This window comes from Salarias fasciatus, chromosome 19 (assembly GCF_902148845.1).
Source record: "Salarias fasciatus chromosome 19, fSalaFa1.1, whole genome shotgun sequence".
NCBI lineage: Eukaryota > Metazoa > Chordata > Actinopteri > Blenniiformes > Blenniidae > Salarias > Salarias fasciatus.
The window spans coordinates 24,811,206-24,838,312 of record NC_043763.1 but is presented as its reverse complement, the minus strand read 5'-3'; the positions used below and the strand labels follow the sequence as shown (position 1 = coordinate 24,838,312).

Below are 27,107 nucleotides of genomic sequence, written 5' to 3'. Positions count from 1 at the left end.
AAGCCCAGTCGTGAGGGCTGAGCAGGAGTTTAGAGGCTACGAAAGTGTTTGTTATAATAAGTAATCTTGTCATTACATCCTGCCAAGCTCAGTTTAATGATTAACTTCCTTTCTTTCTCTTCTCCAATCAGAGCAGGTGATCTTTGAAACAGAGGAGCTGGTTTTTTCCTTCACAGGTTTTTATGCTTGATTTCACCTTCATGTTCTCTTTTTGCTCTTTACTCAACGTTTTGTTTTGAATTGAGCACAGAACCAGACCGACCTGAAAAGGCACAGAAAGTGAAAGTACCGTAAATTAAACAGGAGCCGACAAAAGTGTGTCGATCACCTAAGCAGGTTCTTCTCAAAGGTAAGGCGACACCTTTCTCTCCTTATTCTGTTAGTTAGAGGCGATCTGCAGCTACAGGTGAAGTTTGATCGCTTTCATCACGACGAGGCATCTGAAGTTTTTATTTGATAAGTTTTAGCGGGTCTATAAATCTGTACGGTTTGTGATAACAGTGGAGTCAGTGGAAATGTAGAAGCTCTGATAGGCTGTCTGCCCTCAACAATGTGGAATGAATACAGTCAGTTTTGTAAAGTCGTGACTCCAACAGGGTTTATATCTGAACGATTACATCTGGAATGCTGTGTAGGTTTTCAGAAATTCAGCAAAACTGAACACAAAAATGCACACTTTGATGTGTTGGATGCTGTGAAATTAAAATAATGCTGTGATAATATCTCATATTATTCATAAATTCCACATAATCTATACAGTCAAGGGCAGTGTAAACGCCACACAGCATCCCAGGAATACTGTAAATGTACCATCGATTTGCTGGTATTCACACAATCAAAACTGAAAGAAGCTGGAGGCCTGAGAGGCGACAGAAGGAAAACTGTACATTCACTGAAAACTGCCGTGTGGAAAGTCCCGGAGGTTTTAGATCTGAAACACTGCGTCGCAAATCCTGCAGACCTTCTGTAAATTCTGTGCTACAATCGTTAAAGAAGAGTGTAAAATCTCAATCTGACTGTACTGGGATGCTGTGAAATTAGAAGAATGTAAAATCATAAATTAATGGTACATCCCATTAAATTCGCAGAGTTGAAAATGTAGGACACTGTGAACCCCAAAAAAGATCCCAGAAATACAATAAACTTTCCATAAATCTATTAGAAACAGTCAACATCCGACACTCAATCAAAACTGAAAGAAGCTGGATACCTGAGCGGTTATGGCAGAAATGCAGTAAATCTACTGTCAATAAAGGGTTAGTGATGAAAATATAGGAAGCTATATAATTATGAGAATACAAATTTACCATAAAATTTACCCTCAAATCTGCACATTTGAAAATCTGGGAGACTGTAGATTTAAAAACCAATGTGAGAAACACTAGAATTCTCCCATAACTCATCAAAATATGCCTCATAAATCTCTGGGAAGCCAATTCCCGTAACATTAATGCAGCAAAAATTACAGAAATATGTGCAGTTAAATCTCTGAAACCCTGAAAGATTGTCGAAGAAATATTTTAAATCAAATGAAAAATGCACGGCTGAAACCGAACGTCATGCATACGCCTTAAAATTAGAACGCATCCTGTAAATTTATTGCAAATTCACTGAACACTGCGCAGTCGAATGTCCGGGAGGCATTGTTCTTCAAAGGAAAGTTGGGGGAATATTGTGAATTTCCTAAAATGTCATCTTCATTCGCACAGTCAAATATCTAGGAGGCTGCAGAGCTAAATGAACGTGACTGTAAATTCCCTGGAAAATGTGCCGCCGAAATGTCGGGTGATCTGCACCTTTAAGATGTGGCAGGAAACAGTAACTTCACCTCAAATGTCCAGTGAAACATCAGTATTATTGAATACTTGGAGGACTGTGGGAGAAGTATTTGTAAAGCCACCATAAATTCACCGCTCGATGTGCAATCAAATCCTGAGTGTCTGTATTCTCCACAATAACTGGCAGGAAGGCAGTGGCGGAGCCTGAAATACCTCGGTGACACATAAATCATCATTATAAAAACACACATATGTGTCTCATTCAAAAACAGTCGTCTGTTTAAATGGCACAGACACCAAACACCGTTAAATGTCTTTGAACATGCAGATTTGTTGCAGGTTGTCTTTGCACTGTGGAAACATGTCTATTTGACGTGGCTGTCATAAATACACATCCGTCATCAGACCACAGTCTGTGTGTTCTCGAGTCCAGACTACCTGCATGAGTCTGCAGGGTCCTGCAGCCCAGGACGGTTCTCTCCCCGTCTCCCTGCAGCGTTTCAGTCCCAGCTGGATGATGGGACGTCCTGTTCTTGCTTTGGATTGTCTGTTAAAAAAAAAAAAAACAAAAAAAAAAACGTTGCATCAAATGCTCAATTGAAGCAATCAAGATGTTTAATACGCTTTAAAAAAAATTCATGATACTTGTGATCATTCATGTCTAAGCTGATATCTTTTTAAAAATGCTGTGAAACAGACATATAGGAGGATGATCAGGCCGACAGCTCTGTTTCCAGTGGATCACATTAAAACGGAAGTGCAATTCAAGTGTTTAGTATGTTATTTAGTAAACCTTGAGTCCCAACAGCAACTTCATGTCATTTATCCGATTAAAAACAAGCAACTATTGAATTTCTACCCAACCACATGATGCACTGATATTTTTCGGTTTACTAGCAGGAACCGCGGACACCAGTTAACTGGGGCGCCAGTTGAACCGTAACACCTGTGCAGTGCTCTGATTCCCGTTATATTTGATATAAATACCACACAACGCGCGGAACACAGAAACCTGACCACTTGTTGAGATTAACTGATTACACTTGGACTGAATTGGTGTCTCAAATAATGAAAAGTCCGAAGAACGTTTCTATAGGTGGGGGAAACTTTAGCGAATAAAGTTAACCGATGCTAATGTCAATAATAATTAGTGATATAACGTCAAATAGGCTAATTAAACTTCTATACGCATAAATTCGTGGTATATTTATTATAATTACATGTGTGGAAGCACCGTGACATTATAAATTACCTGTAATTATTGTTTTTTATCTTTCGCAAAGGTGCTGCAGGTGGTGCGCGGTGTTAAAGTGTCCGGTCGTCCTGATGTGACGGAGCACAAAGGTTCCTACCGGGGTCAGGCAAAACACTTTAGATATACCAGATTCACCAAAAATGCTCAACTGGATGTCTGGATGGGAATTTAAAATTCTGGCAGGCTGTACCTGAATTGCAGCAGAAATATTGTAAACTGACTAAAGATTCACTTAAAAAAATGTGCAGTGAAGGATAAAGAAGGCTGTAGATTCCCCCAAAAGTAGTCAGTACTAAAAATTTAAAAGAGAGAAAAGTTTAACAGGCTGTATTCCCCCATCCTGTAAATTTATTGGGGAAGGCTGTCCTTCTAGCAGAAATCTTCTGAATGTATCATCAAACCGATGAAAAATTAGCAAAATTTTTGTTAATTTTATCCGTCCAAAAAAAATCAGTGTATCTTAATTCCCCTGCCAAAAGTTTAGGAGACTGTACATGTGAAAACCGCTGCAAGAAATTTGTAGATTTACTATAAATTCACTCAAAAATATCTAAAGATGGCAATAATTTACTGCAAAATCACAAAAAAATGTTCAGTTTAGAATTTGTGAAGTGATTAAAAAAAAAAAAAAAAAAAAAAAAAACCTGTTCTCTGGCCGATATTCACTTTCCTCATCACTGGTTTTATCTGGATCATGAAAGCTGGAAATTGATTCAACTTATTATTAAATTATCAGTGTTTTAATGAAAACTCAAGTTGAAACAACCGTTCTACTTGTTTGGGTCAGTTCCTCTGGGCTTCTTGCACTTGCTGTTCTCCTTCACGTCCACAGGTTTTCTCACCTTGTCTTCAGCTCTGTCATGTTGTCAGTAAACAAAACTCCTCCTGATCCAGCTGACTGTCATATTGACTGAAAACACACTGTTTCACACGCCTCTCTGAGAAGAGAGCGCAGGGCCGCCTCGCCGTGTGGCTTTAACCTCTTCTTCCTCGCAGTGGGATGTTGTGATGCCTCAGACCATGGAGTCCATGGAGAACTCGGACGAGGACAGAGTGTCCCTCCGCAGCAACGGGAGGACGCCGACCGAGGCCAAGGAGTCTCTGGGAATGCTTCAGAGCCTCAGGAAGAGCTTGAGACGCACCGCGGAGAAGAGCCCGCTCTCACCCAGAGGCAAGGGGTCAAAGGTCACACCAAACGCAGACACCAGCGAGTCGGGGTCTCCCGCTCTGGCGCCGCCTCCATCACCCAGTGAGTACCGTCCCGAACCCTCAGAGAGCCACAGTAACATGGCCGCTCAAGGTCAGAGGAAGCAGACCCAGGGAGGAATGTGGAAATTCACATTTTTAAAGTCTGCCAGCAAAGGTCGACACATCTCTTGCATTTTACTGTAGATATAAGAGCTGAAAAGACATGAAATATCAGCAAAATTCATTTAGTTTGTATTGAATGAACTCTTCTTCCTTTAATGTCTCTTAACTTTTTTGTTTTCACTGGTATACGACAGCAGAAAGAACGTTTCAGCACTGTGATGTGAGCGTGCCGTGAAACACCATCAGTTACTGAATGAAAAGTATTATATTAGCTGAGACCACAAATATTTTCTACAAACATCTCGAAGGTATAACTGCCAGGTAAGCAAAAGTGTAACATAGGGGAAAAAAAAAATCAACAACAAAGTCAGAGTAAAACAGGAAATTGACTCAAGCAGTAGCCGATGTACTGATAAGACTGAGCGTGGATGTGAAAACCTACAGGTTGACTTCATAATGTAGCTATACCACAAATCTCTGGAATAACGTTGTCAAAATCTTGAGTTAGAAACATAAAAATGTAGTTTTTTAGCTATTAATGTGAACGGAATATTGTCTGAAACATTCCAGATATTCCATATACACAGGGTTAAACCTGCTGAATGGAAATTAAGTGTTTATCAGCCAGATGTGATCCTCAGTGTGTCCTAACAGCAGATCGAAGACGAGTACAAACTCGCTCCACCCAGCTGTGTGTGTGTGTGTGTGTGTGTGTGTGTGTGTGTATGTGTGTGTGGATGGTACTGGCAGAGCAAGAAAATAAACATTTCCAGTTGAGAAAAAGACATGCAACATCAACAAAAAAGGTAATAATAATGATAAAAGATCAAATGAGATTAAACCTGTGGGTACATGTCTGAGGCAGTTTTCCAAACCGATGATTTGACAGATACAGAATACATGACTGTATAGTTGTGTAGTAGTTACACACTGAGGTAGTTTTCCCATAATAAACCCCTGAAAGGCTAATTCAGAGTCAAAGTGAAAGTTAGAGTGATTTGAACTGTTAAACACACTGAAGCTGCAGATGGTCAATCAATCATTCAATCAATCATTCAATCAATCACTCTTTAAATGCAGTTTTCAAATTTAAGTAATGCAGCACAAAATATCCAACCAGGTCATGAGTGAATGATTGAGTTACATCAATACTGACTGTTGGTGAAGACTTCCTGTTCCTACCACCATCACTGTTATTTTTACACTTTTTTTTTTTAGTTTCTCACTGAACATCAAAAGATTCCATTTTTGCTGAGTTGCCTGTTTAACAAAAAGGATGATATTATGTAGAACTGAAAAAAGAAAAATCTATGTAATATTGTTTAAATCACAGCACATAATATCTCTCATCATCCCATCATTACTGCATTTCTCAGATTATTCTTTTATTACCCAGTCTGAACGTCTGTCTTCCTGAATCGAATGACGCTGCACATTTTGGACTCCTGTTTGCTTACACAACACAAACCAGGCAGATTTATTGAGTCTTTAATGATTCACCAGCCTTTTATGAACACCATCTCTGTAATTGTGAGATTTGTTTTGTACATGAAACGTTCATTAAAACAAAACCCACAAACAATCATTAACTTCTTGTTCATCGCTGAGCTTTAAAAAGGACTTCTGAAAGGACTTCTGTGGGTTTTTCTGCTGCTTCTCAACATCTCCCATGACTGAAGAAGCTACCGATGCTGCTATGAGCCATTACCATGGAAACCGGCAGATCAACAGTGGATGAACAGCAGAGTAGAAAGGAGGATTTTAACTTGCTGTGTGGCGATGTGGGCGTCGGAGGAGGAGAGATCTCCACACGTCAAACCGAGGAGAGACGAATGTTTGATCTACCGCTTGACTGCAGTCGGCATGTCTGACGTCCCTGCGCCAGATTAATCCTACTGCAAACTGAATCTCTCCAGCATTTAGTTAGATTAACTGGCGCAGTCTAGTTAACAGCCTGAGTTCATGAAGCTGTTTGGAAGAGAGACGAAACGACAAATGATCCAGTTCACTTGATCTGATTCCTTTAGCTCTGAGAAGCTTCCTGCTGGAACACATGAGACAAAGTTGACAAGAGTCCCGGGACAAGCTGTATTGTCCATAAACTGACTGCTAGTTAGTACTCCAACCACTAGGTGGCACCATTTCCCATTTGGTACAACAAGGTACCAACGAGGTGCAAATGAAAAGGTGTCAACTTTGAAATGATTATCTGTAAATAGAAGCTCCAGTGAACGTGCGACGCACTTTATTGGATTGTGGTGGTGAAAAGCATCTGATTCTTCATGCATCCTCAGAAATGCACATTAGCTAAAGCTGCTAGTGTCCGGTGCTTTGTGGTGATGGGCAACATCTGCCAATGAAAGCATCCTGAATCTGTGCAGAGACTGGACGATCGCACAGCTCAAAGAATCGATCGATCACACACGCTGGTAGCTCATGCATGGGTTAGAGTTTGTCTCCATGTAAAATCAACAAAAGGATGATCAATGCGTTGCGACCATTGCATGTTAATTTGTATTTGTTAAAATGAGCAGCATGATTGACAGATTTCTGTGCAAATAACGGATCCATTATCTGCGTAGTCCAATCAATAGGTCATTTAAATCACCCAAAAGTGCTTTGCAGTAGGATTGTCAGTGCGTGCTTCGCCACATCAGCAGCAGAAAATGACGAGTTTCCTGCGAGTGAAGCTTAAACAGGAGCTCCGTGTGTTTGACTTTGTCTGTTTTTGAAACTCTGCTGGTGACTTTCATTCTTGCAAGCTGACCTCCTGTGTTTTCATCATGGTTTAATCTCTGCATTCCTCAGTTGATCTGATAGGTCACAGCCAGGACAAAGCATGCACACGCATGAATGTCAACATGGAGCCTTTTCCAGTTTGGTTTCTTTTCTGTCTACTTGACTTCATTGTGAAATGAGGAGGCAGTTTCCTGGAACCATTTTAATGTTATCGCCTCTCTTTTCAGGTCTGAGCACCAGCTCTCTGGTCACCTCTCCCCTGAAAAACTTCTTCCAGAAAAAAGAAGAGGAGAATGACGCCAAACCATCGAAGATCAAACTGGCGCGTTCGAAGACCGGTATGAAGCTCTGTGGTTGGGATTAACGTTCGGAGCTGGTGAAGGGAACCTCGATCCATACATGAGCACTAGAAAAACACATTCAGCAACTGATCACAGTAACTGATAACAGCCACGAGTTACATCTGAAAATAACACACACACACACACACACACACACACACACACACACACACACACACACACACAGTCACGCCGCTGACCGTCCCTGACCTGGTTTCAGACCTCCTTTTGGATTTTTGCTTGCTCTCGGTCACAGAAGCATCAGAGAGGTGCTGCTCTGATGTTTGGCGATAATGAAAGTTTCAGTTCATCCCCGGCGGAGTGAATGTCCTGAAACGGGCCTGCAGGGCTCCTCTCATGCTTCAAGGTCAGGAATGAGCAGAAAGAGCTCAAAGCAAACATTATTTTGGGCTTGTCAACACCATTTTTTTAAACGTGTATTTTAATCACAGTTTGGAATGTTTTTAGATCCACAGTCACCTTTAGCCTCATGTATATGTTGATGTTGTCTCTCGTGACATGTTAGTGTGAAGATGGCCGACATACAGCTGCTAGAAAAAAAAAAGAAATCACATCACCGCACTTCATGGCCAAGAGGTCTGCAGCACACGAATGATGAACACGTTCCAGTTGCATGTTGTGTAGGATACAAATGCTGCAGTTTGAAGGCATCATGGACATGTGGTTGGCGCGACTCTTCAGTGGTTAGAAATGATAATTCACAGCAACAATTCCTGGGTTGGATCCCAGACCATGATCTCTTTGTTGTTTGCACATTCCCCCTGTGCCTGTGAATCTCCTTTTGTTCAGTTGCTCAGTCAGTCAGTCAGTTACGTAGACATTCTGGAGACTGGTTGGTCGGTTAGTTGATCGGTTGTTTGATAGGTCACACAGTCAGTTGCTCACAGTTATTGGTGTGATGGGTTAGTTTAGTTAGTTAGTTGGTTGGTCAGGTGATTGGTTGGTTAGTTGGTTAGTTGGTTAGTTGGTTGGTTGGTCGGATGACTGGTTGGTTTATTTTTGGTTGGCTGGTTGGTTGGTTGGTTGGTTGGTTGGTTGGTTGGACATTTGGTTCGTTTGTTCAGTCAGTTGGCTGGTTTAGGTAGCCATTTTGGAGATTTGTTGGTTGGCTGGTTGGTCGGTCGGTTTTTTTGGTTTATTTTTTGGCTGGCTGGTTGGTTGGTTGTTGGTTGGACATTTGGCTTGTTTGTTTGATGGTCAGTTGGTCAGGCAGTCAGCTGATCCGATGGTTGGTTGGGTTGTTGACATTTTTGAATGAGCCATGAAAGAGTTGTGAAGCTATAACGAATGTGTTAATAACAGTTTTTTAACATTCAAGAAGAATAATTCAAAGCTAACATTACAGTTTTCAAAAGATTTACAATAATAGAAACATGCCGATCAGAAATAAAGACCGAAAATAGTTTATATTAATGAAACTTGCTCTCTTTTCTCAGATCCTAATATACCCAAATTCATGAAAAGAGGAGGGCAGATCCGTCGGAGTCTGAAACTCAGGATGAAGAAAGACAGTGATAGAACTGACAAGCCGGAGGAGCTCGGACCCGTCGGCGAAGGCTCCACCAACGAGGAGGTGCAGAGAAAGGAGGATGAGGAAGAGGAAGAGGAGGAGGAGGAGGTGGAGGAGGAGATGGAGGAGGCGTACACACTTCCAGAAATACCACACACTCCGCTGTCAGGTACAGTGTACACCCCTCAGATCAGTCTCCTCATGTTCCCAAACTGTTTATTCAACTCTGTTCTTAATCTCACCTTGTTTTCGCAACAGAAACAGATCTGAATCTTGTTCCAGGCATAAACACAAAGCAGCTCATGAGCAGACAACTGGTTTTTCAAGCTTTAACTGTTGAATTACAAACATTCATTCAAATCTCTTCAAACCTCTGTTTCTCCTCACTGTGTTCTCTTTTTTTTTTTTCAATCGAAAATGAAATTCAGTCCCACTGGTTTATCAAACATGAGTGTCAGATAAAAAAATATCTGTCAGAACTTTTGAATCATAAACTGGACTGTTAGTTCAGACTAAAGTAGACCTGGACTCATGTCCCAGACTTCCGAAAAGAAACGATCACGTAGGGTTGTTGACATTTTTGAATGAGCCATGAAAGAGTTGGATCATCATCCTGAATGTACCTGCATGCTATTAATCCAGGAAACATCTGATGAATGGAGATGATTCAAGTGATCGTCTGAACAGCAAAATGCTTAATCAGATACAGTTAGCAGATTGTGACGAGAAATAGGATATTCTTCCAGGAGCTCCAATTGTGTGTGTGTGTGTGTGTGTGTGTGTGTGTGTGTGTGTGTGTGTGTGTGTGTGTGTGTGTGTGAGTGAGTGTGCGCGCGTTTTTCTATGCTTCTGGGGTCCAAATGTCCCCACAAGGATAGGAAAACCTGGCACGATGTGCCTTGTGGGACCTTTTTCCGGTCCGAATGAGGAGAAACAATGTTTTCTTGACCATGTTGTTGTTACTGAAAAAAGTAAAAGTGCAAAAACATTTCTTTAGGGTTAGGCTTTGTTGTGGTTTGGGTGAGGATAAGTGTCATGGTTAGGGGCTAGTAAATGCATTATGTCAATGAGTGTCCTCACAAGGATAGAAATACTAACCTGTGTGCGCGTGTGTGTGTGTGTGTGTGTGTGTGTGTGTGTGTGTGTGTGTGTGTGTGTGTGTGTGTGTTAAAAAAATAAGAGATTGTACAGAATAGAAGTAACATGATCAGGGGACAATTGCTTGATAAACATCTAGTGCAGCAGGAAGGTGAAGGTAAAAAGAGAAGGTGAACTGGACGTCAAGACTAAAAATGTTAAAACAGCAGACAGAGTTGATTTAAAAGTCAACGGTAAAGCCAACGACAAAATAATGACAAAGCTAAGTCAACGATAAAACAATTTTTTAAGGTAACGAAACCAATATCGATAAAATCTAATAAAAAGGTTAACAAGCTGATGAAGTAAATATAAATATAAAGCAGCAGACTATCGACCTCACCATGTTAAATATAATTAGACTAAACACTTAAAGGTGCATTAAGGAGTTTGCACGTTTTATGCGAAACACCAGCCCCTGCAGGCCTTGGGTGTAACTGCAGCTTAATGAAATGCTCGTGTCTGTAGCTTGCGCCCACGGAGGAGGGGATCTTCTTCCTCGCTCTTTTAGTAGCGCTCGAGTAAAATTTAAGTTTCTTTTGCCTGGTGGGTCTGTGCTGGAGTTGTGGCCGTGCTAGAAGCCGGTCCTTTCTTACTTTCTGGAAGCTCCATCCTCAATACTGCTCGGTTGCTGCTCGTTAAGCATCTGGTGGAGTAATGGCGGACAAAGCGAAACTTAAGGATATCAGGCCAGCCGGAGCGCGCATTACGTCACATCATCTCAAATTATAAGCAAAAAAATTCTGGTGCTGGACCGGCACTGCAACTTTCAAGTGACAATTTAGCGCTGTTAGCGGTACTTACAGTGAATATATCAGGGCACATTGTACACGTTATTGAATATTTGTAACATATTTATGGTGGAAAATAAGTATTTTTAAAGTTGAAAAACTCCTTAATGCACCTCTAAATAAACACCAAAATAACAAAAAGTTTGAATGGCTTGGCACCAAGATGGAGCTGATGGAGCTGGTGGAGCTGATGGAGCCATGTGTTGTGTTTGCTGGCAGTGATGCAGATCAGCAAGCTGATCGAGATGGAGGTGCTGGAGGAGGCTCACCTCAACCTGCTCGCCCTGCGCCGCGAGTTCCAGCAGCAGCGGGAGCAGCACGCCCAGGACTCGCCGATGGAGCTGGCCAAGAAGGAGAAAGACCTCAACCTCCTCTACGGAGACCTGAGGAAGAAGATCTGCACCATCGTGCGCGACTCCAACTCGCTCCCCTCCAGAAACAAGGGCCTGCTGGTCCCCGTGGCCCGGATCATCCAGGAGGAGGAGCGCAGGGCGGAGGAGCCGGGGGGGCTGCCGGACAGCTGGATGGCGGCCTGGAGGGAGGCGGTGGCGGACGGCGTGCGGGCGAAGGTGGACGGCGTCCACCTGGAGAGCGCCGAGCAGAAGGCCTCCTGGCTGGCGGTGCACCTGGGCCTGCTGGGGAAGGCCGTGGTGGAGGACCTGGAGGGCGTGCGGAGGGAGCTGCGCTGGTCCTACCCGCCCAGCTTCGGCGTCTTCGGCACGTACGTGAGGAGCTACCACCGGGTGGTGGGGCAGCACCTGAAGAAGCTGGAGCGGCAGGCCACGGAGCTGCGGGACCTGTACGCCCTGCTGGACTGGATCATCAACAGGTACCAGAGGTCAGTGTCTGCAGGAGCTTCACTCCCACTAAACACCACATGAAGGAAGGAGAGCCAACTCACGACAACCCCTGGCACGAGGGGTAGGGTCAGAGGGATTTGAACCAGGGAACCTCCAACCGTATGACCTGTATACCTGTGTTTTTTTAAAAGCCCTAAAATACTTTACAACAAGAATCACTGCATGCAATCAGGCCAAAGTGTGCTTTAGCGGCTTGCACTCCCCTGCTTGGAGTCCAGCTGGAGCTTCATGTTCTCCCTGTGCATGTTTGGGTTTCTTGAAGATCGTCTGGTTTCGTCCAACAGTTTAAAAAAAAAAAACCTGTGCTTGAGGTTCATCAGTGTTAAAGGAGTGAATGTGTTAAAGCAGCATCAGAGAAGAATGAATAGAGAGGACAGGATAATAACGAGAAATAAAACAGTCAGAGGAAGATTTGAATATTACAAACTGCATGCGCTGTGATTTCACTGCGAGTTAAAATAGCAACAAAAGCAGGTCTGACTGTCTTCATGTTTATGTTCTCATAAAGAGTCTAAAATTACAGCATGGCTGCCCACATAACACGCAGTCCTGCAGATGGAGCAGACAAAGAGGGGTTTGGACGGCGCCTGCCACGGGCGCAGCGCGGCGGCACCGCGGAGGACGGAGCTCCTGACACGACGCGTTGAATCAGGCCACGCCGAACCAGAACAAGAAAAAAAAAAACAACATTTAGAGGAGCGAAAATAAACAGCTGATCTGATGCAAAACGAGGCACAAAACTCTCTGGAGGCCCGAATGGAAAATAAGAATCAGGTCATGTCCACATTTCGCACACAGGATGTAAAATAGAGTGTTTTTATAGAAAGTTACTCACAGCACAGACTGGAGGTTTCATACTGAAGCGTGTTTACTGCTAGTTTGATTTCATAAGAGAAATTCATGCATGATGCATCTTTTTTTTTTTTTTTTTTTTTACTTATTATGATGCCGTTATTCTCATTACAGGTGCATCATTATCATGCTGCTGTCAATGTGAAAGCAGAATCAGTGGTCTTGTTTATTTATGAATAATTCTGGAGGGGTTTGAGCTGACGAGGCAACAACAGGACCGATCTGCCGCAAACAGCAAATGAGCATCAGTGTAGTAAACAGTGAATCAAATTCACTAATGAGACATTTTCTTCACTTCAGCAGTGTCAAAGTGTTTTACACTGTTATTTACACACAGATGGCTACCCACAATGCCTTGCTATTTCCACTGTTTCTAGTGGAAACCCTCCCAGGATCCTTTGCTTTTCACTCAATATAAAGCATGCAGTAAAATATGGAAGCAACTCTAATTTTTATATGTGTAAAAGAGGAAATCAGATCTTTTGTTTCTTCTAACCGTGTGTGTGTGTGTGTGTGTGTGTGTGTGTGTATGTGTGTGTGTGTGTGTGTTGACAGTGAGAGGATCCTGGGCAGTGTGTCCCTGCAGCTGGACATGAAGGGTGAGAGCACCGAGCTGCAGCTGGACGACGACTTCCTGCCGCAGCTGAAGGAAAAGTACTGCTGCAGAGTGAAGGTGCAGACACACACACACACACACACACACACACACACACACACACACACACACACACACACACACACACACACACACACACACACACACACTCAGAATGTTCACACTGTTATTGATCCACTTACCTGTGGAAATGCCCTTATCAGGGTGTGAAACTCATTTCAGTTCTGTTCATCTCAGTTCAGGGTTGATGGCAGGGTTTAACCTCTAGAGGGCGCCAGTACATCACAGAGCAAACCGACACACACAAACTGCTCATAGAACACAGAATCAAACCAGGATTTTTCAGTCATTTGAGCAAACCACTTCACCGACCAGAAAAAAAAAAATCACACTGTAAACGTGTGATGATTATTTAACTTGATAAGTGTTTGATGTTTTGGTTCTACAGTGGTTTGCTCTATCACATCACAGTAAACACTCCTGGGTTCGAGCTCCAACGTTGGAGTGTCCTGAGTTTGCATGATCTACCTACATGTGCACTGGTTGCTTTTTAAAAGTTGGATAAATAGGTGAAGAAGACGCACGGATGAGGGAGGTTACTAAAAATGTTGGACCTGTACTTTAATTCAACTGTAATGTAATCTTCAATAACAATTTCTTGTAATCTTGATATTTAGGCTTCTAAAAAAGTTATTTTTCAACTTGAGAAATTTCCAGCCACCGCTGTGCTTTTAGTTTAAACAGCTAATTTAGTGTTTGAGTAAGGAAAATGCTTGAAACATTTGAGAACGATGCCTTCAGGAGCACGAACTGCGTGTTCAGAAAAGTTGTCAGTCAGCGTCAGTGAGACTCCAGGTTTCATTATCCTCATCAGAATAGTGTTCAGAAAGCTAGAAGCCTTCAAAGTCTGACCTCCACCCGCACCTCCACCCACCTGCAGGAGGACATGAAGTCTTCTCTGGAGAGAGTCATCGAGCTGGAGTACGAGGAGGTCTGGAAGGACAGCAGATCCCCGGAGAAGGAGGACACCTTCCTCACGTCTCACTTTCCCATGGACATCTGGACGGTATGACGGTGAAAGAGTCTGAACACAGAAACAAAAAGAGGAAGAAACCCTCAGACCAGTTCGAACTACATTCATCTGAGTGTTTCATCCAGCATCTGTTCTTCATGGCTGCATTTTTCAAACATTTGTTTGTTGGTTTTATTATGAATATGTGTATTCCTTCCTTCCTTCGAATACTTTCCTTCCTTCCAATTCCTTCCTTTGAATACTTTCCGTCCTTCCTCCCTTCCTTCTTCATTTACTTCCCTTCCTTCTATTCTTACTTCTGTCCTTCCTTCTTCGCATCTTTTCTTGTCACTTTAACTTGTGCATGACTCATTCATTCATTCAATGATTCGTTTTCCACAGTGGCTGAGAAGAGGCCCAATGACACACACACACCATTAAATGCCACAACACAACACAACACAACACAACACAACACAACACAACACAACACAACATTATGAATCCAAAACGGAAGCGGAGAACAGGCTTTGTTTGTGTTTCGGTCAGCAGAGGTGTGTATTTTCCCGTCCCACCCTCTGTGTTAGCTTTACTGGCTAAGATCTGGTAATTCTACCTAAAGAAAGGTCCTCCATTGTGAGTGCCTGCTTTATTTCCACAGAGAAATATTCTGTCCTTTGGGGGCCTTAGATAATTGGGTGTATAATGATCAAAACAAAGTATTGTTTATGGTCAGTGGAAGTAATGTAGCTGAACTAACTTTGTTATTATGTAAAGTGAAGGAACGCTGCTTCTGAGCAATTCATTAAATTATTATTGCTATTATTCGATACATTATTTTATTTTCACTGTCTTTGTAACATTATAATAAAATATTTCATTAAATTCAATTCAATTTACTTACATTCATTATTCTTTGGTTCCGGGCGGGGGGACAATGTTTTCTGACGGAACCAAACGATTGCCAGCGGAACACATACGTAACGTTTTCATTATTTCAACACGATGACAAATATTACTTTTTAAAAAAAAAAAAAAAAAAAAACCGCATTATTCGAGCAGCAATGTTTTACTTATATTTAATTAAACTCCCTCAAGTAAACAGTTCGTCATGAAATATTGTCCCCTGGAAACAAAGCATGTTCTCCACTTCCGTTGTGGTTTTTTGGGTCCACTTGTGTTTGGTAATGCACTGTGACTTTTTGTTGTTTCACTGTGGCTCTTGATGTTGTATTTTGATTTTTGTTGATGCGTGGTGACTTTTGGTGTTGTGTTTAGGTTTTTGTTGTTGCATTGTGGGGTTTTGGTGATGCACTGTGACTTTTTGCGGTTGTATTGTGGCTTCTGTTGTTGTGTTTAGGTTTTTGCTGTTGTTTTGTTGATGCATTGTGACTTTTGTTGTTGTGTTGTGACTTTTGCAGTTGCGTTGTGTCGTTGGGCCCTCTGGGCCACCATAGTTTTCCGTCCTGCAGTGTGTGTGTTTCTCCAGGTTGTGGCAGCAGACAGCTTCACTCCTCCCTCTCACTCTTCCTCCCTGCAGAATGTCAAATCAAATGTTGTGAACTCTGGGAAGATTGACCCTCAGCTGGAGGTCAAAGTGTGTTCATCCTGCCTGGACGAGCTCAAACATTTCCCCAAAAGGTACCAAACATCCTCACTTCACACGTCTCCGTCATGTTCTGCCTTTTTGTTCACCATGAAGAATTCACTTTGAGTTCTTACACAGCTGCAGTCAGACTCATGTAAACAAGTTCATCTCTTCGTGCGGCATGGAAAAGTCATTTCTGCTTTTTTTTTTTTTTTTCGGGAGGGCATCATGTGTCTTCATTTCACTGATTCTCACGTGAGATTCGTCAGATCATGAAGCAGTGATCACGAGTCTGCAGACTGAACCTGTCCCGGCAGGCCCTGAAGGGAGCGGCCCTCCAGAGACTTAAAGCTTTTCTTTGGGGCTTGGAAAATCCCAAAGCACTGTTTGTCATGAAATAAGTGAATTCTAACAAAGGGCATGCTTACATGAAATGATTTGTGCATTTTGCTGGTGATTTACTGAGAATTACACTTCATGCACAAAGAGAAGTGTTCAGATGAAGGTTTCTGCACAAGCTCGATCATCTGGAAAAACATTATATCATCAGTCACAAAGTCACAATTTTAAGGTCCAACAAAGAAAATAGGATAAAATTCACAAACAGAAGTTTTGGGGAGCCAGCTGAGGAAGTGTCTCTGTCTGCATTAACAGCAGCACACAGCTGAATACTGCAACAGTCTGCGCCTCACTTTTACTCACTGTAAAAACAGGTGCAAAGCAAGAATTTTCAGATGTGTTTGGTTACACTGTACATTTTACATTATTTTACAGCATTTTGCCCGATCGAGCTGACATGTCCGATCTTCCATATTCGCCGTCGTCGTTACCTTGTGTTATTTGCTGTATTTGATAAGCTCCTCAGCCCTGTTAACAGATCAACGTTCACACGTCTGTCCTCACTGTGATCCGAGCAGAGCTCAGAGTTAGTGTCCAACAGCCCAGACTTTTCTTTGTTCCATTCATTTATTCATCTCAAAAACATAAACAAAAAAAAAAAAAATGAACAAATTAAACAGGAGAACCTCTTTTTAGACTATATGAGACATTTCACCAGCTCCAAACCAGAGAGTTGGTCAAACACTCGATGGAGACTCCACATCTCACACACTGGGGTGTAAATGAAAGCCTCATTTCTCCACAGAAATACCAGACGTGTTTTCAAAGGTTCAGTTATGACTCTGCACCAGAGAAAATTTGATTTTTTTGTTGAAAGAAGAGGAGGAGGGAGCCAGAAAACAGGATCCTGACCTTTCTGCTCCAAACCACCAACCTTCTGCAATCCTCCTCTTGGCTAATTTGAGAATCTTCAGTGTTTTGGAGGATCCTGTGTGGGACTTCCCCTCCCTCCTCTGCAGACGACTCTAATCTGTCATAATAGACATGGAAGTGCCTTTTTTATTTCTTTATTACTTTCATTTTTTTTATTACAAAAAACACAAAAGACCTGCAGAGAACTAATGCTGGTCAAATATTCTGTTTCTTTCATTGTGCTCAAAGAGGAGCAGGAAGAAGAAAAGTTGTTTAATGAAACCCCAAAGTCGCCATCAGTCTCTCCACATCATGACATTTCAAGACTTCCTGTTGTCATTTAACTCAGAACCAGTTGGAACAACAACATCTGAAAGGTCAGGGGTCAAACACAGCCACTCAGTGAGCAGCGACAAACACCAGGCAGCTTCGTTGGACAGAATATTGATGAAGTATTGAGACCTGCTGTCTTCATACGGAGACCAGTATCAGCACATCGTCTGCTTTTACAGCAGCTCGTGCAGACAGATGTTGTTGCAGCTTGTGTTTGATTTCCAGGCTGTTCCAAAGTTTCACTCCACACACAGACATCACAAAACATTCACTGGTGTTTCTAAATGTTGGTATGCTCTCAGCTTGTGAGTTCTCCATTGAACTGTGAAGAGTGTTTAGGTTATACTGGATATGTGTTGTTTGTGTTTTCACTCGTCACCCGGTAGTACTTGGTCATATAGTTGTGAGTCGCCTGAACTTGAGCTGTGCTGCAGGTTCGAGTCGGAGTTCAGACGTCTCTGCAGCAGCTCGGCTCTGCCTCTCTGGACCGAGTACCACATCGCCTACATCAACAGCTTCACCCTCTTACAGTAAGTCATGTGACGCACGGCGCAGCGCGACCACAGCTGCCAGGGACGGATATAGAAACCCGTCAGCTGTCCCAGGCCACTCCAGCCGGCGGAGGAGGAAATGTAAACAGACCCGCTCTCCTCTGACACTCAGATTACACCATCAGCACCGACCACCACCTCAGATTACTAATGTTTCAGATTAAAGTCCAATGAAGCTCAACACATTAGGATTTTTCTTTTATATTTTTATATTTAATATTCTATGTATTTGGCAAACTTCATAATCTTTAGATTAGATTAGATTAGATTAGATTAGATTAGATTAGATTAGATTAGATTGTTAATGGTTGTTTGAGATATTAGACATTCCTGTAAATTCAAATAATTTCTTTAAGGAAAATAACTAATAAAGAGGAATTAATAACAAAATGGAATAAATATTTGTAACACAAGTAAATATAAAAATTTTAATAATAATGTCATTAATGTTATTAATAATAATAATTTGCAAATATTTATTCATTTTAATGTAGTTTGATTGAATACATTGCAAGATGAATATTCAGTGGTGGTTAAAGGGATACTTCAACATTTTGGCAAATTGGCCCATTTAATGCAATTCTATAGTCATTTCGAACAGCATACTTACTTTTTTTGTGAGGGCGAGCTGTTGTTTATTCAGAGGTGAGTCGGGGAAGGTTTTCGGGACGGACACAATGGAAGTGAATGGTATTTTTGGTTCCCTTCTTCAAACTCATCAAATACACAATCCAACAACCCCAAAACACTTTGGTGGACACGTTATAATCCGCACATTCACTACGCTGTGAAATATTAAAGGGGCTGTATCATGCAAAATTCACTTTTTGTATGTTTTAACCTTGTTATATATTTATGTACTCACCAAAAACACCCCCAAAGCATTTTTTTCCTTCGTGCCTGCATGTTTTAGCTTTCCTCGAGTTTGTGCTGCTCAGAGAGGCAGCCCCTCCCATACCCGTGAAAACACTCTGTTTCCCACGTGCAAGTCACACGGAGAAGACGGCTCCCCTGAGCCCCCCCCCCCCCCCCCCAGGCTCTCGGCAATCAGCGTTGCTGCTTTTTTCTAACTCTGATTACGGAGATAAACTTTAACCATCGTCTGAAAGCAACAGTCAAGCAGGAGCAAGAGTCTGAAGAGTCTGAAGGGTCTGAAGGGTCTGAAGGGTCTGCGCTTGGTGAGTTTCTAACAGGAAAAGATGTTTTCGCGTGTCTTTGTTTGGAGAGAAGCTAGAGCTAAAGAGCTAAAGCTAACCCTTAGAGACGCTAACGAAGCGCTGGTTGGCTGAAGTACGCTGTCAGTCAAAGTCCACAGGGGGAGAGGCGGAATTTTCAGTGAAACTGAGCGTTTTCTCTTCCGGGTTTCAGAATTAGCCCGAGAAAATCTTCTATTTCACACAAAATGAGTTTTCCTTAGCGCCAAATAAACAAAATAAACAAAAATAAACTATTACCATGTTAATGCCATTTCTAGGGTTTGGACTAGCTAAAAAAAGCATGATACAGCCCCTTTAAAGCAAAATTACCAGATTGAGTTGTTTATGCGAAGATTGCTAAGACGCAACTACTTACTAAACATGGCGTCTGGGCGTAGTGATTTCCAAAGAAAAAGTAGTTCCCAGTATTTGCTTCAGTGTCGTAACGCTACAATATTATTTGTTGGTGTTCCACAGCGTAGTGAATGTGCGGATTATAACGTGTCCACCAAAGTGTTTTGGGGTTGTTGGATTTTGTATTTGATGAGTTTGACGAAGGGAACCAAAAATACCATTCACTTCCATGGTGTCCGTCCCGAAAACCTTCCCCGACTCACCTCTGAATAAACAACAGCTCGCCCTCACAAAAAAAGTAAGTATGCTGTTCGAAATGACTAAGGAATTGCGCTAAATGGGCCAATTTGCCAAAATGTTGAAGTATCCCTTTAAGAAATGACATTACAAATGCATATAGTAACATGTTATAACTTATATAAATAGACATAATATAAAACAATGAGCTCTTTTCCTGCTTTTCGGACTCCTGCAGTTTGAAATTCTGAGCTTTATGAGTCTCTGCAGACTGTCAGTTACATAACAGCTTCTGTGCAGCACAAATCAAAACCTGAAGCTTCACTTTAATGCTGTGGAAAACTGAGGTGAGGCTAAATCTGCAAAACACACTTTTCTTAGGACATGTTAGTGTTTCTTTTAAAAGCAGATCACAGCAGCAGAAGCTGATATTGAAGAGTTTCCAGAGTCCATGCTGCAGGAAGAGCGAGGCCCCGAGCTGGGAGGCCTTCTATGGAGCTCTTGTTGACTGCTGGCAGATATTCCCTGTTTGTGTCGTTCTGCTTGTCGAGGAGTCCATTCACAGCTCGGATCTGATTACACGCCAGCGCAGACAGAGTAGTGCCTGTGGCGTGTTAATGGAAGGGGTTTGTTCAGCTGTGGAGACGCCACCAGCTCACGTGACTTCTGGGAAACCGGGCTGTGAGAGAGAAAAGGCGCAGCGCTCTGAGTGGGGTTGAAGCGAAAGCAGTTACAGCACACATGCTGAACCTCCAAAACCGCCGAAGTGCTTCAGTCGGGCCCAGCAGGAGGAGGAGGAGACGTGATGTGTGTGTTTGATGCCACAGCTCATGTGACCCTGTCTGATCAGACAGTCATCCGTCTGTTGCCTTTTCTCAGCTGTAAAAGTCTTTTTACTGCTGGTGGACGAGCGCCAAGCCACAGATTCAAACATTACACACTTTCCTGCTGCAGCATGAGCAGCAGCTGCAGCCACAGGAGCTGTGATTAGCATTAGCATGCTTAAATACAGGCTAGCTTCCTTTTGCAGGAGCTGTCTGCATGTTGGAAGTTGCTTTGTCTTTTCCTCTTCTTGTTCTTCTCATGAGTTAAGAATGAATTAAACAAATATCCAGATTAGAGAGCATTTTCCTTCTACTAAGCTACATACAGTATATCACAAAATACTGAACCGTGATTATTCATTCTTAAAATTTCATCGACAAACATCTCGCCAAAAACTAATTAAACAGAAAGCAACATGTCAGATTTACCAAAGTCCAGACAGAGCTGCTGTGGAAATAGAAAGAGCACTATTTGGAAGAGCACAGACATTTCTATCATCGACATAAGTGTTTGTATTCATCAGGAATGGAAGCGGTACTGCATCCAGTGATGCTGATGCTGTTTCTCCTCCGGCAGGCAGCACATGGAGGGATACCAGGACGACTGTCCCAGGGAGGTGGAAGGCTTCAGGAAGGAGGTGAAGTGGCTGCTGGTCCGACTCCTGCAGAGTCTGGAGGACCAGTTCAAAGACGACGTCAAGGTACAGCACCGTCCTCAGAGACCCGACGGGAGGTCCGTCCGTCAGGCCGGGTGTGGACAGACGCCTCTGGCAGGCGGGCCGTCTCGCCACGGTGGTCACAAAGTTCACGTTTGATCACAAGAACCTGAGAAAGTCAAATATGGCAAAACATGTACATGTGTAAGTGGGGATGTATGAACGGAAATACTGAGGTTTTCTGTTCAGCACTTCAAATTTATTTAAACCAAACTACGTCAGAAACAACCTTTTAACAAGCCAAACCAGTTTTCATGCATGAATGTGTAATAAAACGGATCAATATTGAAATGTAGTTTACTTTTTGATGACCTTCATGTGACAAAATCACGTCTTTGTCCTCAACATTACGAAACGTATCGCTCTTCATCTGCCGTTCTTTTCTTTACTGTGTTCACACGGTTTGTGTGATTTCCTCGTCTGAGCTCACGTTACGGTGGATTACTGCCCCCTGATGATGAGGAGTGGGATTACTGTCATTTGCAGCGACCGTAAAACTCTTGATTTTTATCTTGCGCCTTCAACCCGCCGCTGCTCGTTTCCTGAACAGCCCAGATGTGAACTCATCCGTCCTGTACTGTCTCCCTGTCAGATGACAATCATACTGCAGAGGGTTAAAGGTCGTGTCCTCTCCCCCCTCTCCTCCTGTCTTCCAGCCTTTCCTGAGGAGGATGATGACCAGGAAGTGGCTGACCAACGACGAAGACTTTGAGCAGCTCCACAAGCGGACGAAGCAGCTGTCGGAGCACTGCGAGCTCATGAGACCTCCACACAGCCAGGTGAGGGGGGGGGGGGGGGGGTCTCAGGTCACCTGTCGTAGTGGAAGTTATAAACTTTTGCTGTTCTGAGCTTCAGTGGATTCTTCTTATCTCACCAGAAGATGGAAATAATTCTCTGTGAAGTTACGTAAACTGACCCAGTAGGGTTTTTTATTTTTAATTTAATACTTAAGTTTGTTCAACACGCGTGTTTTCTTTTTGTTCCTTTTGGGAAATGTTTTATGATAATGAGTTTTTGTCAGCCTTGCTTGGAGGGACAATCACGTTACTGCGTGTGTTTGTGCAGAAGTTACATCTTAAATTTAGTTTTTGTTTTACCTTCTCTGTTTGCTTGAAGGGACGTTTTTCTGGTTGAGGTGTAACCTTGCCGGCAAGCTGAATGCTCGCAGTATTTGTTCTCACACACCACGAGAATCCATCTTGTACCGCTCGTGCTTATGTGCTCGGGATCGGATTTTTTTCGGTTGGACCAATCACGCATCGTTTAGGGCGGGACATGAAGCTTTGATGGAAGCAGGAAGCGACGGACTGCTAATAGTATTAGCATGTCTAGCGAAAACAATGGATATCCCGACAGCGATTAAATCTGTTTGGATGAATCCTCTATTGCGTCTTTGAAAAACGATCAGCAGGAGTTTTTTTCTTTGCAGTGATTGGCTGAAACCAAACATGGTTAGGCGGGCGCACTGTGTCCTTCCGTCCAATGAACGCAAAGAGTTCTACAGCCAGTCCCTCCTTCCCCGAACGGATTTGCCGAGTGAAATCCCAGATTGACATGTGAAGCAATTCGTTGCTGCACATGTCAAGATGGCTTTTGCCAGGTTAGTTGAGGTGGATACTTTGTAAAGAACGACGGAAGTCCCTGCTGAATATGGCACTCAGATTCATTTCAACTGAACATTTCTGTATTTCAGTAACATTCAGCATTTTGAGTTCTTTCTATTTCATACAGTTTTAGTTTCACACTGAAGTCGAGCTCTCTTTTTTTCTTTACATGCACCAAAACTCCATCATAAGGGTGTAGTTTTATACCAGAGATCTAATCCATTGTTTTCATGCTGATATATTATTAACTGCTTTTATCAGGCGTCATCGCAGTCTGTGCTAAAAATACACTTTGCTGGACGGCGTTTTTGAACATTTTCTGCTGAAAGTAAACCCCGGTGAGCTTTCCTGGCAGCCCGGCGGATCACTGGCCGCTGCATTGTTTCTGTGCGGATGTGAGAGTGTTGAGTCCCGGCAGCAGGGCGGATGAATGTGTGGAAGTGGAGGTGCGAGGCCAGATGATCACACGCTGCTGCTGCTGCTGCTGCTGCTGCTGCTGCCGCTGCCGGTCGCGTGACGGATAAATAAAGACTCCGTGGCCTTCTCGCTCTCTGCGACCCCTCCTGCTGCGTTTCCTCATATCGCCCGTGGATGTGTGTGTTTGTGTGTTTCCTGGAGACAGGACTTTGCCAGCCGGCTTCACTACCACGTGGTCAAGGAGTACGTCGGCCAGCTGATGAAGAACAACTACAGATGCAAGAACCACAAACACGAGAAGGCGGCGAAGAAGATCCGTCAGCAGTGGAACAAACTCAGAGATCTGTTCCAGGACATGGTGAGCAAACCCCTCCACCCCCCGTCAACCCAACTCAACGCCACCCCACCCCCTCAAACACCCCCCACCCCCACGTCAACCAAATATCTGGTCCTTTAGTAGAGCGTCCTGTGTTACGATAACATTACAAAACCTTTTTAAAGAATGCTCTATAATCTAGATGTTATTGGGAGGAAGATGCTCTATATTCTGGGTGATGATCTCTCGGTCAGAGAGCGACAGCAGCTCTCTTCCATCATCCTTCCCGTTGTGTTTTGCAGGATTCCAGTCACAGCTGGCTCGACCCTCTTGGAGACCACCTGAGCGACATCATCGGACAGAAAAACAAGAGCCAGATTAAGAACCACCTGCAGCCTCTGGTGGAGCTCTACCCCGACTTCAGGTAAGGGTTATCCTCCGACGGCGGCTGGGGGTCTGTGTGTTCACGGTTGTCCGGGTTTTGCTCAGTTCGGAGTCAGAGCGGGGATTTTCTGCTCAGTTACTGATAAACCAGGCAGCTCTGCTGGACTGAATCACGCACTGGGATTAACGGAGCGCTGCAGTCTGGGATTCTGGAACAAGTGAGAGAAAGACCAAAGTTACAACACATGGGACGACTGAGCGGCCTGAGAGGTCACACTGTGTCTGTGAACGTTTTCCCAGACAGAAGAAGAAGGAATGAGCAAGTTGGACGTGAGCAGCGATCCTCTGGTTTTCAGCTTTAATGGGGAAATGACTGAACTGAGTAACTTCTGCATTTCTTTGAACTACAATAATCACAGTTCATGAGCCAAACATTAACTTCATTAACCTTGTTCATCTGATGACTGCTTGCTCATCATATTGACATTTTTCTAACATGTAAATCAAATGAAGTGATCACGGTGTGACTTTATTTAAACACTCATATATATGATTTTAATCTTTCTGTTGCTCGTACAGCAAAGGAACGCTGCTCTTTTTTATTCAGGACCAAGTTTTGACCTTTTTAAAATGTTTTCTTGTCACATGCACACCAATATGTGCCAACAGCCTCATTTCAGAAGTGAAACCGTTGGATTTCCAACGCTGGTGATTCATTTGTGTGGCTTTGTCTTCCCCGTTTGCTCCAGGTTTTATTATGTAACACTGGAATATGAGCGGAAGTGAAATATAACCAACACAATCAGGTGCAGAAAGGCTCGGTGTGATTTACTGACATGCAGGGCGTCAACGCACAGCGCATGGAAACGCTTCATTCAGTCTCTACTGAAATGTTGAAATCACAAACAAGATGAATTTTCAATACATCGTGTAGACAACTCCACTGAGGATCTATGATATTTAGATGTTTTCAAAGCTGTTATGTCGATAGGAGGTGCTTTTGAACGGTTGCCTGAGGTTTTAAATGGGTTTTAAACCGGGTCCTTAATATACATCCTGAACACTAAATCCACCAGACACTCTGCAAAAACCCAAACAGAAAGTTTGAACGGAATGAGTCACTCACAACAGAGGCTACAATATATGTTTAGAAAAAGGTCTCACAGCATTCCTCTGACTTCACATCGAGGAAAAACACACAAACCGAACCCCAACACTTCACCTCAAAGCAGAAGTGGAAAAGAATTTAAATCCATCTTCTTATTTTAGGGAAATTTTTGAAAAGAAATCAGGTGACTGCATGCATTATATTTTTTACTAACATTATTACTATCTTTTTTATTTATTGCATTTTTCTTACTGTTGTTGTAGAAGTGTGACTATATTTTAATTATTGTTACTATTTATTAAATTTCAATTATTAATCCTTTATCTGGACTTATATTTCCATGTCTTACTCATCTTTTTTGTATTGTTACATAGTAATAAACATTTGAGGAGTTTTTCTTCGTTGGTATTCACCATGATTTGTTTTGGTCCTGTTCCTGCAGCAGGAAGCATCTGGTTGCCATCATGGACTTCCGGGGTCTCCTGAGGGGCCGCGAGCACCAGCTGATCGTCCAGCGCCTCGCCGCGCTGAAGAAAGACGCTGCCGGCGCCGCCGCCGGCGACAGCAGCGCAGAGAGCCGGGTCCTCTTCGGCGACATGCACGTCACCGTCAACTCAGACTGCCTCTCCAGCCTGCCGCTGGTCTGCCTCGCCGTCCTGCGGCCCGACAGCTAGGAGAACGCCGGCGGCGTGCCGGGTGGCGTGCCGGGCGGCGTGCCGGGCGGTGTGCCGGGCGGCGGTCCGGAGCACCGTAGACCTGGACGCTGGAAAACCAGCGCTCTCTGTGGGAACACAGCGGATTTAACAGACTCAACAGACGCTTCACGTGATGATCCACATTCACTCCAACGCTGAAGCTGCTCATGGGCTCGTTGGCAGGGCGACGCTGGGGATCGAACTGCCGTCCTGTTGAACAGGAGCTGATCCACTGCAGCGCCCGAGCTGACAGGGAACAATGACGAGGCTTCTGCGGTGGTCTGATCGAAGATAAAAACTGCATTTGTACTCACAGATTTCGTCCCTCGGCCACTGACACACACACACACACACACACACACACACACACACACTAATACACGACCTCAGTGTGAGACCTGAGTGTGAGATGGGGAATCGAACCGCTACCCCTGGATTTTGAAGACAGGCCTTTTCTCCGTCTCAGCCCACGGACAGTTGTTTCTACTGCTTCTTTCAGGAGTTTAAAGACATTTTTCGTGCATGAGTTCGATGTTGTGACGTCCGTGCAGAGTTTGCATGTTCCCTCTGAGCATGTGTGAGATTCCACCTGACTCCCCAGTTTCCTCCCACGGCACCAAACAGCCATCTGACCTCAGCTGGTGACTCAACTGTTCATGTGTGTGCATGTGTGTGTGTGTGTGGTTTCATTACAAAAACAATCGGCACCCACACGTTGCCTCATAAACACAAAACCTCTCAAACATAAACACAAAAAGATGCACTGTCACCTGAAACGTCGTTGTGGAAACGGGAGCCTGAATGTTAATAAACCGAATTGGACAAAGTGATAAAAAGAGACGGATGTGGTTTTATGTTTCATGTTGCATTGATTTAAAACCAGTCAGATCATTTTAGAGAAGCCGATGCAGGTCTGTGGTGAGAAGGTTTCATCTATTCAACTCAGTGTTTTGTTTTTCTTTCATTCTGAGAGGAAAATGAGTTCAACATGTGGTCTGGAACAGTCCAGGATTCCTCATATGTTCCCGATTATGCCCCTGATCGAATGTGACGCGCTCACGTATTCACTTACAAAACATCTTTATGGGAAGAGTTCAGATAAAAATCTGAGAGAAAAAAAGCAAGATTACTAAACCTTAGAATGTGAAACAGATTTTAAATAAGTGATCCGTCAAAACGTCTCATTAGCTGATAAGCAGAGAAGCTGAAGGTCAGCCAGGAAACTGTGCAGCCCGGAGGTCGACGGACAAAGTGAGGACAAAGAGAGGGACAGACTGCGCCTCCCCAGGGTTAATATGAACTGAGGAACT

At 43.3% G+C, this 27,107-nt stretch overlaps 1 protein-coding gene across 2 annotated transcripts; it reads left to right on the top strand.

Annotated features, from left to right (window-relative positions):
* exoc3l4 (exocyst complex component 3-like 4) lies at nucleotides 1-27,107 on the top strand. Of its 2 annotated transcripts, XM_030116705.1 has the most exons (14): nucleotides 1-349; nucleotides 4,030-4,282; nucleotides 7,311-7,421; nucleotides 8,882-9,124; nucleotides 11,103-11,721; nucleotides 13,151-13,268; nucleotides 14,152-14,277; nucleotides 15,764-15,864; nucleotides 17,830-17,925; nucleotides 21,135-21,258; nucleotides 21,930-22,052; nucleotides 23,500-23,652; nucleotides 23,913-24,034; nucleotides 25,545-27,107. In XM_030116705.1, exons 2-14 carry the CDS (start codon nucleotides 4,042-4,044, stop codon nucleotides 25,774-25,776), a joined length of 2,409 nt encoding a protein of 802 aa, XP_029972565.1. In that variant the 5' UTR covers nucleotides 1-349; nucleotides 4,030-4,041; the 3' UTR covers nucleotides 25,777-27,107. The 2 variants fall into 2 exon arrangements, with proteins under 2 accessions (XP_029972565.1, XP_029972567.1); XM_030116707.1 differs by lacking the exon at nucleotides 1-349 and having other exon boundaries at nucleotides 450-4,282.

Coding starts and splice junctions, on each gene's coding strand:
- exoc3l4 (XM_030116705.1), top strand. CDS start 4,042: ATGCCTCAGACCATGGAGTCCATGGAGAACTCGGACGAGGACAGAGTG. Junction 7,422..8,881: donor ACTGGCGCGTTCGAAGACCG/GTATGAAGCTCT, acceptor CTCTTTTCTCAG/ATCCTAATATACCCAAATTC. Junction 22,053..23,499: donor TGAGACCTCCACACAGCCAG/GTGAGGGGGGGG, acceptor TCCTGGAGACAG/GACTTTGCCAGCCGGCTTCA.